Genomic DNA, 16323 nt, shown 5'->3' with positions numbered 1-16323 from the left:
CCCTGCCCATTCTCTCCATACTCACCACATTCTAGAAGTTGGCAAGTGGACCTGACCACAATCATCATGCTGGGAGATGAGCATTTTTTATACATCCCTCAGCCCACCCACTCAAGAAAAAGAGAATGTTGAGCTCTAAGGACAAACAGCTAGCCACACACTCCTGCTGTCAGCCAACTGCAAACACAAGGCCTTTTTAGGGGCTGCTAAAGGTGATACTTACTTGATTTCATGGGTATGATATTGTTTCTTTGTATTTTATACCAGTAGTACACAGGGGTAGGCATTCCATGTGCAGAGAGGCAGGAGAGAGCGATGGCATGACCGAGTTCTGGTCTTCCTTGAATGCTACAAAGGGGCTTAGAAGGTTTGACTGTAAAGCAATGACAAAGAGTATAAATCCTTCAGGATGAATGACAGTCTGTGACGATTGCAGTCATTCAGTCATTCTCTCACTCTCATTTTTGCAGAATATGTGTTTATTTAAAAAAGAAAGAAAGAAAGAAATCCTCTAAAATCTTGTTCTACAGTTTTCTGATTGTACCACCAGGTGGGAGTAGAGTACTTCAGAGGCCAGCACTTTGAGTCAGGAGGCCATTAAGATTCAAGTAGTGTCTCCCCCGTCTGCCTCCTCGCCACATTTATAACCACGAATTTCTGCATTGTGTCTTAAAATATTCCTTTATTAAAACAGTCAAATGCAAGCAAATACCAAATGACTAGATACATAGTTTATGCTTTATAAGCACAGTTTTTAAAGGAAAATAGAACCCTTTGTTATACTTTGAAATAACCTGCCATTTATTCTTTTAAAAAATTATTTTATTAAGGTGTTAAAGCTTTATTTTTATTTTCCTTCATAAGTCCTATTTATTTCATTTTTTGTCTGTGGGTGACAAAATGATTGAAAAGTTTGAATTTACCTGTGTCCCTTATCTGTAGGGGGAGCCCACTTTGAGCATTTGTGCTACCCAGCACTAAAATCTTTATTCATCCTTCATTCAGCAAGCATTTAGTTCTGTGCCTCCTGTGTGCCCAGCACTGGACTAGGCACCAGGTACTCAAAAGTAATTTTGAAACAGCTCTGAAGTAGAGAGGAGTGATGAGAGACGTGTTTAGAGAGGGGCAGACATCATATCTTGGAGGGCTTTGCATTTCATGTATTTTATACTGCAAGCAAGGGGACCATGGAAGGAGTTGAAGTAGAGAAGTGACGATGGTCATTTTAACATTTTTGATGGATCACTCTGACACTGGGGATGCCTGAACCAAAGGAGACGAGGAGATAGATTCAAGAGGTATTAAGAAAGTAGACTTAATAGCATTGGACTTGGTGATCAATTGGATATGAAGGATGGGGAAGAGAGAGGGATTAACGATGACCCCCAGTTTTCTGATTTGGACAGTTGAGTACATAATCTTCCCATCTCCTGAGATAAAAACCACAAGAGGATGAGCAGGTGTTAGGGAAAAGAGTGACAAGGAGAAAGGGGGTGATGAATAAGGTCAGTTTGAGATGTACTGAGTTTTAGCCACTCATGAAAACACCTCAATGGAGAAGTCCCGTGGGAAGCTGGAAATCTGAATCTACTCATTCACCTTACTTTGCACAATTTATTCTATCCTTAATCTTACATACAGATACTGATCTGAATTTCTGTACTTTCCAATTTACTTTTCTTGTCTTAATTTGGATATAGAATCCTCCAAGTTGCTTAGGTTCTCTAACTTAGACAAGTTAGAGCTTAGATGCTTCTACTGCTCAGCCCTCCCGACCTTCCCTGAGACGGGTTTTGTAAAAGCAATGCTCTGAATCCACCCAGAATACTGGCTCTGCAACTTTACTCTTGATATGTTTAGGCAAGTTACCCAACTTAACCAAACCTCAGTTGACTCATCTGAAAAACGCAAATAAGAGATTACCTAACCAAAGATTAAATGTGTAACACATACAGGGCCTTGTGCATGGAATTGCCATTGGCTACAGGCAGGACTAATTCCTGCTACTAAACTTGATCTTTCATTGACTCCTTGACTCAGCCATCTCTGCCTCTACTGCTCTGTGCACACAAGCAAGAAGACACAGGCATATAGCTGTAACTCTGAAACATTTTACTCTATCTTTTAAACAGGTGTCTTTGAATTAAAAGAAGTATTTTTTACTTAGCTCTTTATTCTTTCATCAATAATCTTCTCAGATAGAACAACTCGTTGGATTTTTGCTTATCCTAAACTAGGTTATTTAACCAGAAGTCCATCCAGCTATCACTACATTTAGATACCACCTTTTTAAAAAGACAATAATTGTATAGCCTTTCCAGCAGAGTGGAATTATTTGAACAGCAAATTAAATGGGAGTGTTTCATCACAAAGGTAGGCACCAAGACTTGAACTGAATTATGGACAAAAATCTGAAATAAAAAAATAAAATCTGAAATGACTTGCACTCATCTCTTAAGCTCAGAATCAAATCCAGACGGGCTTTTCTTTTCTGCACACACTTTTCTCCTTTTATTTTTTAATTCCCATTTAGTGAATCACCTTGAACCAAGTCCCAAACCTTTATATTTTCTACAACTGCTGAATCAGCATCAAACTGACATTTCATCCGGCTAAAGTGCCCGATAGAACCTGGGTGTTTTACTGGCAAAGCCATTGATCTACCATTTCACTTTATTGCTTTCAACAGAATTGGAGCGGGAGGAAAAGGCTCACCTCGGAAGAGAAATGAAAATGCTTCAGTGTTGTCAAAACTTCTCTAAATTAACCATGTTCTTTTTCTGTGCCAAATTGCAAAAGTAGGTGATGCTCATTCCAGAGGCACACAAAATAATTACTCAAACGTAAGTGTTTTTCAGAGGTTAATTATCCAAGATGGTCATATCTGGAAATCTCTCCAATGAATGATCATCCAAACAACTTGGTCCTTTGCTCATTAAAATTTCCTCCACCTAAATTGTGCCTGTCACTTCAGCCCCTCTGCTTGCCTGATATATTCTTGCACATCCTTTGACATTCAGTGCAAATGTCACTTTCCCCAGTAAGACTTCTCCAGTTCTCCTGGGTACAGCTTTTTGCTCTCTCCTCTGTGCCCTCATGGCTCACCTCTCCTCCTCCACTGCAAGATTTTATGTTACACATCTGTCATCTGTCTCCTTCACTAGGCTGAATTTTGGAGGGTTGGGGCCCTCTTCCACATCTTCCTGTCTCCATCACTTAGCTCAGTAGATGACACGTGTGCCCAGGGTTTGTTGAAGGAAGTCAGGCATGAATGAATGAATACACAGAATGGATGTCTGCTGCTGGGTAATGAAATGTCTCTGAAAGATACGTTGCTGTGAGAGCCATCTTTAAGGAAATAACAACATCTCTCTCCACAATTGCTCTCCGTTACCCACTTGCTTTTTTTAGAGAAAATTAGCAGTCTCAAAATTTCTAGAAAGTGTACGTTTGACGGTGCTTTTGCTCTTTGGCCAGTTAATGAAAATGCCATTTTCAAAGGATTCCAAACAAGGAAATCCATGGATCCTTCTGTCACTTACCTTGCCTGAGTCTTGTCTGTTTTTTTTTGCCGTTGATGTTGTTGTTTGTTTGGTTTTTGACAGAGTCTCACTCTGTCGACCTGAGTAGTGTGCTGTGGTGTCATAGCTCAGAGCAACCTCAAACTCTTGGGCTCAAGCAATTCTCCTGCCTCAGCCTCCCTAGTAGCTAGGACTATAGGAACCCGCCACAACACACAGCTAGGTTTTTCTATTTTTAGTAGAGATGGGGTCTCGCTCTTGCTCAGGCTGGTCTCGAACTCCAGAGTTCAAGTGATCTGCTGGCCTCGGCCTCCCGGAGTGTTAGGCTGTCCACTTAAAGAAAAGTCATGGAAGGAACTACCTGACCCAAAGATTCCTGGGGAAGAGTAACCCAGAGAAGAAGTTACCCTCAACATCTTATGGAGATTGATTTGGAATTCTCTGACCTTTAAATTTAAGAAGGTTAACCTTCTTGTCTAGCTTTATCTCAGGGCTATTTCCAAGCCCTGGGGTAAAAAGGCTTGGCCTTTTTAGGCTGTTTCTGGTCAGAACCCCCCAGAGCCAGGGAACAATACAAAATCATTAGCAGATTAATCCCTCAATCTTTCGAATATTTTGAAAACATTTGATCTTCAGTATTTCATTTGTTCAATTGAAAAATGAGGTTCCTGATAACAAATCTGTAAAGAAGGCAGAAATTACAACCCCATTTCACAATGGTTGGGAAAACGTGGACGTACTTGCACAAGGTCACCGAGTACAGAGTAAGGTCTAGAACCTAGATCTCTGGACTCCTACATCGATGCCTTGCAATTTATACCATGCCATTTAGTTCCCGTGTCTGTTCCAGTCTTTCAACCTGGAATATGAACTCTCCCAGGAAAGTGCTTCAGTAATACTCCTCCTCTCTACCCCTGTACCCCAAATGCCTAGCACAGGGCTTATCAAAGTACAAAGATGAGTCATTGTGTTAACTCACTCTTAAAAATTAGCTCTTGGATATCTTTCCCTCTTTTCCAACTGGGTAGAAGAGGTGGCAAAACTCACAGTAAATATCAGCTGGTTCCTTTTTGGCATCATCTGGGTGGCAAGCCAGGACAGCTCTGGACAAATTCTCTGAGCTATGTACCTTGTTAGCAATTGCTGCTTTTCCAAGCTACTCGGTTATTAAGTCACTGATTTGATCTAGCTCCTTTTTTCCCGTGAGTATGTACATGGCTTGACAGGAGCGATGACTAGATCAGCTCCTTGTGGGGCTACTTAGAATTGGGAAAACGCTTAGTTCAACTGGTCAGTCAGGAAGGGTTGTCAGCCATTTCACCTCTCCCTTTGCTCTTCTTACCCTCAGGGCCAGAAGACAGGCGCTTAGCCCCCACTCTCCTCTCAGAGGTTGGAAAAACCCTAGAAATCACCCATATTGGGAGCTCCCCCAAGGGCAAAAACCATGCATCCATCTCTGTAAACCTCATCATTCCTGGCACAAAGTAGGCACTCACTAAATATCGAATAAATGAACTACTCCAATTCATTTTAAGAGCAGATATGACTTGTGCAATATCATATAATTAACTTGATCCTCAACACTAACTTAATGTGTGGTTCCTTTTCCAAATAGCATTACCATCTTAAAAAGGAACTCTTTTCTTTTTTCTTTTTCTTTTTCTTTCTTTTTTTTTTTTTTTTTTTGAGAAAGCGTCTCAAGCTGTCACCCCTGGGTAGAGTTCCATAGCGTCACTCACAGCAACCTCAAACTCTTGGACTTAAGTGATTGTCTTGCCTAAGTAGCTGGGATTACAGGCACCCACCACAATGCTCAGCTATTTTTTTGTTGCAGTTGTCATTGTTGTTTAGCAAGTCCGGGCTTGGTTCGAACCCACCAGCCTCGGGAGATGTGGCCGGCACTCTACCCCCTGAGCTACAGGTGTCACCAGGATTTTCCTGCCTTATTGAAAAGAATGATTTAATAGTGAGAATTGTAGTGAGCTTGGAAGGCATAATGCTTTGACAAATGTCTCCCCCCAGGTAGGTCTGGCTCTCACCAGAGGTTCCCTCTGGAACAGTTGCTAGTGATCATTTCATGGGACAGTGGGTTGTCCCAACTGTTCTTATTCTGTCCTTCAGAGATAAGGATCCCCGGAGATTGGGTCATCTTTTGCTGCCATTTTGGCAGCCCTTTGCTTTGGTGATTGTTTCCACGTGTTTTATGAGTGATTTCTCAGTGTTACTGTATGAGTTGGGTTGGTAGTTTGTCTCTATTTCCCTGATAATGAAAGGAGCAGGGAGGATATTTACCTCCAGAGACTTAATTGGCATCATAAGTCATTGCTCTGACTCACTCAGTGTCCTAATATGCTCCAAGAAAAGAAAAGGCAGAAAAAAGTGTCCATACCTAACACATTGACGTTGAGAGTGCCTTGATTTTTGCCTTCAAAGTCTGGGGGGTTGTTAACATCGCAGATGTAAACTCCACTGTCTGCTGGCTGCACGTGCGAAATAGTGATGGACGCATTACCTGGATTATGGGATGCTATAACACGATCTTTAAAGTCCCCGATGCCTGTGCCTTGTCCACTTTCAAAATAGTAGACCTAGGACAGAAAAATAAAACGACGTGAGAATTGCAGGGTATCCAGGCCTAGAATCAGCTACCTGGAACCTCCTTCTATCCATATTACCTTTGATAAGAAGCAGCATCTTCTTTCCCTGGGGAACAAGTCCCCACAGCCAAGCCTTCTCAAATCAGTGGCACACTTTAGTTTTTGCACAGCTGCTCACAACCATGACCTCATTTGGCCCTCAGAGCAGCTCTATCTTACAGAGGAGCAAACAGCTGGAGGCAGCAGGATTCAACTTCTATGCATGGTTAGGAGACCAAGATGTTCACCTGATGTGACCTGGGGGAAACTTATTCCACAGGACACTAATGTCTGATGGGAAACTAAAACTGTTATTTTTTTTTTTTTTACCACGTTATAATCTATTTTTGACTTGAGTTTGCTTCACCCAGTGGGACTACCTTGTTGCCCTAAAGTTCAAATGTTTATGCTCCTTTCATACACACATATTCTGTTGTATAAGCAAACTTGGATTTGTTGGAAGAGTACGATTGATAGCAGAAGGGGCCCCTGAGAAATCATCTGGCCTCATCCCTTCACAGTGCTGTTGTGAGGATGAAACAAAGAAATCTAGCAAAGGGCCTAGCAAATGCTTAGTGCGGTAGCTCTCATCTTTCTATCCATGTTGCAGGAGGCAGAACTGGAATTCTTATATCACCTAGATAAACAAGGAAACTCAGACACAGAGAGATTAAATGGCTCAACTAAAGCAACAAGAATTCATTTATTGCTATTATAATTTACTAAACTTAAAGATCTGGATTCTAGCCTCATCTCCACTAAAGAACATGCAGGCTTAGAACAGAATGGCTACCATGGGAGCAGCATGACATGGTGGAAAGGGCCTGGGCCTAGGAGTCAGTGGCCTGAGTTGTCTGCAGCTCTCCCTCTCACTATGACATAGTCAGGAGAGGTGGCTTCTATCGTGCCTCCATGGCAACCTGTTTTTAGATAAGTAACAAAGCTATTTAATCTCTCCAACCTTTAGTTTCCACATTGGAACAAGGAACCAGAGCAATGCTTTCCAAAGTAGGATATGTATTCCCTGAGTATTGGGACTTAAATTGATTTTAGGTGACACGTAAATGGAAACTTTCAAGTTTTAATGTGTACACGTGTTAGAAAGAGACATCTCTAGCACATGCACGTCAAACCTCACAGCTATTGTTGTTTAGGGTGAGACTAAGGTAGATTTTTTTAAAATTTTAAGAAACAAGATCAATATAGAAAACATTAAATAATTAATAGTGCTAGTGATACACAAACATGACAAAAATCATGTGGATGGAAGGTGAATAACAACCTCAGGAATCACTGGACTAGGTAATCCCTGAGGTCCCTTTAAAATGTATACACACCTTCTTTGTATACACTTTGCTAGTTTCATGCAAATATGCATAATTCAAGTGATTATTGTCTATTGTTCAGTAAACTGGTATTGCCTTAGCCCAGTGAGATGGATTATATTTTTGTAAAATCTACTAAAAGGCCTTACAATTCATTTCATTCACTCCCTTCACTTTACAGAAGAAACTGAAGCTTAGAGAAGTTCAAAACAAAACAAAAACAAACCCCCCACACAGAAAATTCACAGTTGGGACAGGTGTAGAATCCAGTTTTCCTAATCCTTTGTCCTGTGTATTTTACCTTAATAGATCAATGAAAGAAGGGAAGCACTTAGAAAACCAAAAGACATTGTCTAAATGAATGTGTGTTCTCCTTTAAGCAGAAACTCAAGATTTTTAAAAACTAAGGCAGAAAGGTAGATTAGGAAGGAAAACTCAAAGACTAGAGCATATTTAAGAAGAAAACAACTTGTCTCTCTCTCTCCTGGTTTTTCTACAATCAACATGCTTTATAATCCATTCATTCACTCTTCCTAAAATCATAAACTTTTGCCCCAGAGTGGTCTTGTTGGAATTACAAACCACAAAGCCAACATTAACTCAAAGTAGTCAAGTGACAAAGGAGGAGGTTCAACTCATCAGAGTTCTGTTTCCGTCATTTGAGTTGACACCCACACTACCCAGCACTTAAGTTCATTAGTCAGCATGAAGCTTATCTACTTTGTCATTGACAATTTGAGGCCCTGTTGTTTCTTACCTAGAATTCAGGCTGCTGCCCATCAAAATCCCTTTACGACCTCAACATCTGACTACTTCCCCTGCTCTCAAGGAGACAGTGGAAAGCACATAACATCAGCCCTGTGTTATACTGATGCTTGACAACATCACAGTGAGATACAGCATCGGTCCAGACGGAGGCCCACCATTAGTCCCAGAGGATCCACGTGTAAAGACTTGGTTTCTGCAGAGGTCAGGGGCCAAGAGCATGTGTTTTAGGCCAGGACTAGGGCATGAAAAGAAGCTACTGTAGAAGTCTCATAGTTGGGCATGAATCAAAGTGAAATGAAGATATAAGGATGAGGCCTTGGGCCCTTAACTTACCTGTGAGAAGGATCATCATCACCCCTTCTATTCTAGTTCCTAACACTGTAGTCTGATAATTTTTTCCCTCTCATGAATTATTAAGGGTAAGAATGGGGGTAAGGGGAGAAAACAACAGAGACCCAAAAGGGCAAGACATTGGCCTCAGGGTGCTACGTGAGAGGGAAAGTTGCCAGGGCTAGATAGCCACCAAACACACAGATGGAGGGACTTTCTGTTAGGGGAAGTCCAGATTGCCACATTGTCCTTTTAAAGAAAAAAAGAAAGAAATGTTTTCTTGAAACTGCTTATCTAATCACACAGGAAGGACTACAACTTGGTTCCATTTTCCATTAAAGAATAACTCTTTTTAAAAATCACAGCCATGGCTGAGTGCGGTGGCTCATACCTGTAATCCTAGTACTCTGGGAGGCTGAGGCAGGTGGATCGCTTGAGCTTAGGAGTTTGAGACCAGCCTGAGCAAAAGCGAGACCCCCACCTCTACTAAAAATAGAGAAACTAGCTGGGCATTGTGACAGGTGCCTATAATTCCCACTTCTCAGGAGGCCGAGGCAAGAGGATCACTTGTGCCCAAGAGCTTGAGGTTGCTATGAGCTATGATGCCACTGCACTCTACCCAGGGTGACAGAGTGAGACTCTGTCCTCAAAAATAAAATTAAATTAAATTAAAAATCACAGGTGACTAATGGCCAATGCCAGCCCCATGATCCTGTGTGGCTCATATACTTTTCAAAGAAAGAATATTGCCAATTAGGTATCAAAGCAATTGAGATCCACGGATATGCCAGATGCCACATGTTTTTCTGGTGGGTGGGGGCAGTGAGTCTTGCTTTTACAACATCCGTCCAAATGTTTCCTTAAGTAGTTCTTATTAATTTTGTACCTACTTGCCCTTTGTACTTGTGTTCATTGTAGACTGCCCTGCTTTTCCCACAGTCCTCTCTGCCTGTACCCTGAGTGATGCTAGAAGCTGACATGTGGAGTCACAGTAGCACATTAGGTATAACAAGCTCTTAAAGACCATTTAGTTCACAGTCTCTAAGGTTAAGGAGGCTTCAGGAGCCAGGTGGATATTGGAGATACGGAAAATGGCTGGGAGGAACTAATGGACAGGGGTCAGATCATAAAGGATATTTGGGACTGCAGTGAACTGGAGAGCCAGTGCAAACAAGACATTCACACCGATTGGACAAACAAACAAAATACTGGGCTGGCCAACCGAGATATGTCCATTAGCCCAATCTAGCCCAGAGGCCTGTAGTTAAAAAACAAACAAACAACAACAACAAAAAAAAACCCTCTAATTCTTCCTCTTCTATTATAAAGAAGGAAGCTGAGGCTTCAAGAGAGGAATATTTGTAATCAGACCTGGAATCCAGACCTCCTGATTCCCACTGAATACATCAAGATGGCATTCATAGTCTGAGATCAGAAAGATCCCCAGCAACCTTCTCCCTGTGGGGCCATTCCATCCCCTATTCCAGTCCAGCCTTTCTCCTGCGAACTGCTGATACCCTTGGCACGATGCCTCCCACGCCAAGTGTATTCGCCACATCGTGCCTTCAGCATTAGCAGCTGCAATTGCAGGCCCCTTGGTTCTTTGCAGAGCAGCCTTTTCCTTCCTACTGCGCCAAGTTCTTGTTCACATGAGGCTATGCAGCTGGGAGCCAGATTGGTCCTAAGAGATTTTTTTTTCTTCAGTTTTGTGACATTGCTTTCTAACTAGAGGCTTATAGCATAAACAAGGAGATTTGAAAGAATTCAATCTGCTTTCTATTCCAAGTCCGAATTGGAGTGACTAAGTACCTTTATCTTCCAGAGCTGCTTTTTTAGGTTCCTTTTGGGAATGCAGAAGGCATGGAAGTCCACAGAAAACCAATCCATTCTTTTCCTTTCAGCTTCTTTCATCCCTGTACTGCTCATAGAGTGGATAGCCATGGAGGTTGGGGAGTAGGGTTGGGTGTGAGGAAGCAATGGTCTTGAGCCCAGAAAATTCTCTGGACCATACTAGGAAGGCTGAGATTGCACACGGATGGAATACAATACCAAGAGAAAGACTCTCCTGCCCCCCAAACCTCTCTCTTATCAGCCTGCCATTTGTCTAAGTATGCACCATTTGGATAGAGAAGAAGGCATGAAAGATCCCTAATTAAATGCATTTCTGGTTTTTTTTTGTGTGTGTGCTACCAGCATTAATGTTTATTTTTGTAATTTTTAAAATATTATTAGAACATCTGCAGAGTATAAAATAACAAAAGACTGAAAACATTCTTCCATTTCATTGGAGGGAGGGGAAGAAAGGACACATTAAGATCTCTATTCAAGGGCAAAGTCGTTTTGAATATAATTTATTATGCGTAAAGGAATTTGTTGATAACAAATGTCCATTTGTCCTCTAAAACAGTAATATGGAGTATAAATGTATACCATTACCATCTACGGTATTTAAAGTATTGCTCAGTTTAAATTCTCACAAAAGCAGGCTAATGGATTAATTAGAGATGTCCCCGAATCTTCCAGGCTTGAAACAAACAAGAACCATGAATTATTTGAAATCTTTCCTCCTTAGTTAGTTAGTTAGTTGTTTTCTTTTTTTACAGTATGCTGTACAGAATTATGAAGTCATGAAAGTGCTCAAAAAGGAAACAGATTTGAAATGGAAGCCAAATCCCTTTTCAAAAACTACCATTCAGCTTAGGGTATCCGCAATCTCCTGGTTGAGCAGGCTCTGTGTTCAGGGATAAGAAGCAGTCAGAGAAAGAGCCTGGGCCCTCCCTTTAGCCAGAGAGACCTGACAGGCAGTGGAACTGGAAGCCAATCTTGAGCTGGGATGTCCATGAAAAGCCCTGTCCCAGCTGGGGACAGAGTGTATCATGTGGGGCTAAGTTCCCTAGTGGCCATGACCCAGTCTTTCTGGGACACCAGGGGTCTGGGTGGAATAGGGATAATATATCACTATTTTGCAAGTGATGATACTAAGAATAATAGCTTACATTCACATTTGCTGTAGAAGGCTTCCTAGTGCTTCATAAGCATCATCTCATTTCATCTTCATATTAAACCTATGAGGTAGACAAGTATTCCCATTTTACAGATGGGAAACTGAACTTCTGAAAGGTCATGTAACTTGTCTAAGGTCATCCAGCCAGCAAGCAAGTGCCAGAGCAAGGAGTAGGACTGACATCCATGAGGAAGTGTCCACTGGGGCTCCAAAACCACATCTCTGAGAAAGCAAAGAGAAGCTCATGTTCACATAGTTTGGGGAGAGAGAGGAAGGGCTCCAGGTCTCTAGAAGTAGAGGCTTAATGATGGTTATATTGGGTATCTGACAAGGACAAACTGAAGCAAGACAGGAAAACAGAAGAAGGAGAAAGTTTGCCTTTGGAAGGATGGTTTTCACTCTTCCCAAGCCAAGAGCTAGCCCTACTCTACCTGTCTTCCATGTGGCTAAGGCACAGGCATAGCACAGGTCTCATGTAGCTTTAATACCAGAGAGTGTGTTCTCCTTGACCCAGAAGCTCAGTGCAGAGGCCTTCCTTTGAGTTGGGCATGCCAAAATTTAAGGGATATCTTAAATTACTTTCTCAACTTATACCTGACATTTTGGTAAATGGCATACAAATAAGCTACTCAACTTCTCCACTTCTGCCCTTAGGTGTCCCACAGTACATTCAACCAGCTCTCCTGCTATCTTTCTGCTAATCGAAACCCTTCCTTTCCGTCAAGGCCTAATTCAGCTGCATCTGACTGTTCCAGACCACACTGATTTATCTTATTTCTAAATTCTGCTTTGGAGAATTGAGAACCTGATGAAAGTTATAGACCTTTTCCCTAAAAGAAGGATGTGTGTAGGCATGCATGGCATATGTGTTTCTCTCTCTCTCTCTCCTCTCTCTCTCTCTCTCTCTCCATCTCTCTCTCTCCATCTCTCGCTCTCTCTCACACACACATGCACACACACACACACCTTGGACTATATAATTTTAATCCTTGTGCTAATTTAAAGAAGGCATTTCCCTTAAGGCCAAATGAAGGAAGCCTGGGAATAGGCAGCTTACATGGAGAATCATTCTCCTCCCTTCACTTTCACCCACCCTTTTCTGGCAACCTCTTTCCCCAGACCCTATGCCCACCCACACTATCCTCTATTCTCTAATCTCATGCTGTCGTTGATTGCCAAGAGTGCATCACTACTACAGCCCTTCTCCCTTCTCCACCCATCTGGTGAGGCTCATTCTGTCAAGACTCAGTCTGGCGCAGTGAACTAGCTCACTTGACATGCAGATCCTGGATATTAAGTTTGGCAGAGATCTACAGATCAATCAGGGCTTGAATTTGAATTGGAATCTTCTAGAAATAATAAGGATATATGAGAGGGCCTTTCTGAACTACTGCTCATATCACCTATGAGAAAGACCATTCCTGTCTGCTCTAGAATACGTGGTATACTTGATGTTAACCTATACTGAAATGAGATAACTATAACTAAATATGAAGAGAAGACAATGGCAAAGCCACTTAGATAATGGTCTTCCCTAAATAGCTATCTTCACTCTTTGTATCTGAGGTTCTGCCACTGTTATCACTGGCGTACACATACCATTTCTTCACACGCCTACCCCAACAGTTTTGAATCAGAACTACAGAAAAGGAAGAGTTGAATAAAAGAATCCTTACAGAAATTGGCTCCAACTCCTTCTGATGGGTGACAGACCACTGGATGGAAAGCTTGTCTAAGGAGGTCGCAGAGGTGGTGTACAGGCAGATGAGAGTGACATCAGATCCAACAGTTGCATTGACAAAAGTATCTGGGATGGTCACTTGCACCACATTGACCTGACCTGAAAAGATAATCATGAAAAACACAATGGAACATACTCATACTCCAATGACACGTTTTCATTATCAACCCCTTTCAAAGATATCTTATTTAAGGAATCCAAGGGGAAGAGGAAAAGGTAGAATGGACCATACAGGAAAGCTGAGCAAGCAAGTTGGAATAGGGGAGGGGAGTTTCTAATAAATTACAACTGTGGAGATGCTCAAATTTTAAGTGATGGTGAAATAAAAACAATGATCTGGAAATTCCTTCTGTGTATGGACGGTCTTACACAGAGGCTCTTAAAGTCTTCTCCTAGGACTCAAAACGGTCTGTGAATATGGAGGACAAACAGCCCAGTTTTCCTAGGACCAAAATGGATCCTTGGATGTAGAACTTTTAGCTTTAAAAGTGGGTAAGTCTCAGGCAAGCCACACTGGTTTTGGTAGGCCTTTCAGTACTAAAACCAGGAAAATCCCAGACAAACCAGGATGAGTTGGTTACCCTATCCCTAACATCATTTTGGGGTACTTCAAGATCAAAACCATATTCACAATAATACTTAGATGTTATTTTTCTTTTTCATTCCCATCCTGTCATGAGTGTACGATGGAGTTTTCCAGAAGCTACATGATAGGTAATGATGTCATTGCTATGGTGGCTAATGGAATGTGTGCTTGTGTGTTTTCCTTTCTTTCTTTTTTTTTTTTTTAAGATAGTCTCACTCTGTCACCTTCAGTACAATGCCATGGCATCATAGCTCACAGCAACCTCAAATGCTTGGGCTCAAGTGATCCTCCTGCCTCAGCCTCCCAAGTAGCTGGGACTACAGGTGCCCACCACAATGCCGGGCTATTTTATAGAGACAGAGTCTCGCTCTTGCTCAGGCTGGTCTCAAATTCCTAAACTCAAGCAAATTATAGGCACCTGGCCTTGTGTTTTTCTGTGTTTAATTTTCTTTCAGCTTTAACTTCTATGGTTAGAAATAACTCACATAGGAAAAGCTCCTTGGGGCTCTCAATAATTTTTAATTAAAATTTTTATTGCAGCTTGGCACACGTAGCACAGTGGTTATGGCACCAGCCACATACACCAAGGGTGGTGGGTTCAAACCCAGCCCAGACCAGCTAAACAACAATGACAACTGCAACAACAGAAAAATAGCTGGGCATTGTGGCAGACACCTATAGTCCCACCTACTTGGGAGGCTGAGGCAAGCAAATTGCCTAAGCCCAAGAGTTTGAGGTTGCTATGAGCTGTGACACCACAGCACTCTACCAAGGGCCACCTAGTGAGACTCTGTCTCAAAAATAAATAAATAAATAAAATTTCTATTGAGATAATTGTAGATTAACATGCAATTCTAAGAAATAAGGCAGATCCACATACACCTTACCCAGGTCCCCCCAGTGGTAGCACTTTTTAAAACTGTAGTAGTGTAACATCACAACTGGGTTACTGCCATTGATAAAACCCACCGATCTTATTCACAATTCTCTAGTTTTTTGTGTATTCCTGTGTGTGCACACATGCATTTAGCTCTACACAATTTGAGTACGTGTGTAGTTCTATGTATCCACCACCACAGTCAAGATACTGAACAGCGCCATCACCACAAAGACCTCTCACGTCACTCTTTTATAATCATACTCCCTTCCTCCCACCTCTCGTGCCTTTTCCTTACCATTGGCAACCACTAAGCTGTCTTCCATTTCTAAAATGTTGTCATTTCACAAATGTTATATAAATGAAATCATGGTAACCTTTTGGGATTGGTTCATTTCTATCTTATCTCTTTTTATTTTTATTTGTCTTGCTAGCAGTTTGTCAATTTTATTGATTTTTTTTTTCAAAGAACCAAATTTTGTCTCATTAATTTTCCCCTGTAGTTTGTTAGTTTCATTGATTTCAGATCTTTATTGTTCCCTTCCTTCCACTTGCTTCGGGTTTACTTTAGCCTTCTTTTTCTAAGTCCTTGATGTAGAACTTTAGATTATTGACTGAAGGTCTTTCTTCATTTCTAATGTAAGCATTTAGTGTCATAAATTTCTCTCTCAGAATTGTTTTAGCTGCATGTTACACATTTCAATATGCCGTATTTTCATTTTTCACTCAGTTACATGTGTTTTTTAATTCCCTTTGAGACTTCCTTTTTGATGTGTAGATTATTTAGTAATATGTGTTTTAATGTTCATGTGTTTAGAGACTTTCCTGTCGCCAGCTTCTAGTTTCATTCCCTTGTAGTCAGAGAGTATATACTGTAGGATTTCAATTATTTTAAATTTGTTAAGATTTGTTTTATGGCCAAGCACATGGTGTGTCTTAATGAATGTTCTGTAGGTGCTTAAGAAAAAAGTGCATTCTGCTGTTGTTGGGTGGAGTGTTCTAAATCAAAAGATGTAATTGAAAACACTATGAATAAATCAAGATGGAATTATAAAAATATTCAATTAAATCCTATTAGTTGATTATTTTTTTAAGAACTTCCATACGTTTGCTGATGTTCTTCTGTCTGGTAGATTGTTTCATTTCTGAGAGGGGTATTGAGGTTTCCAACTATAATTGTGGATTTATTTCTTTCTCCTTTTAGCTCAACCAGTTTTCCATTCTTGAATTTGGGGACTTTGTTGTTTGGTATGTACACATTAAGAATCATTATGTCAGGGCGCCACCTGTGGCTCAAAAGGGTAGGACACCAACCCCATATGCTGGAGGTGGCAGCCAAAAGAAAAAAAAAAAAAAAATAAAAAAAAAAAAAAAGAATCATTATGTCTTCCTGCCGGATTGACCTTTTGATCATTAGGTAATGTCTCTCTTTGTCTCTACTAATTATTTTTTGGCTCTGAAGTCTACTTTATAGGATATTAATATAGCTACTCTAGATTTTTAGAAAACATATGTTTATATGTTTTTTTTTCCTC

The 16323-nt window shown here is 41.0% G+C and overlaps 1 protein-coding gene across 1 annotated transcript in view; it reads right to left on the bottom strand.

Annotated features, from left to right (window-relative positions):
• VSIG1 (V-set and immunoglobulin domain containing 1) overlaps window positions 1–16323 on the bottom strand; it is a 32078-nt gene that overhangs the window by 5171 nt on the left and 10584 nt on the right. Inside the window, exons 3-5 of the mRNA XM_012811362.1 lie at window positions 13261–13424; window positions 5911–6109; window positions 224–373 (exon numbers count right to left, since the gene is read on the bottom strand). Of these exons, the coding sequence (XP_012666816.1) occupies window positions 224–373; window positions 5911–6109; window positions 13261–13424 (513 nt within the window). The remainder of the gene's footprint in view (window positions 1–223; window positions 374–5910; window positions 6110–13260; window positions 13425–16323) is intronic.

This window comes from Otolemur garnettii, unplaced genomic scaffold (assembly GCF_000181295.1).
Source record: "Otolemur garnettii isolate 467f Iridium unplaced genomic scaffold, OtoGar3 scaffold00155, whole genome shotgun sequence".
Taxonomy (NCBI): Eukaryota; Metazoa; Chordata; class Mammalia; order Primates; family Galagidae; genus Otolemur; species Otolemur garnettii.
The sequence above is the reverse complement of the archived record's forward strand: the minus strand, read 5'-3'. Positions and strand labels throughout refer to the sequence as shown.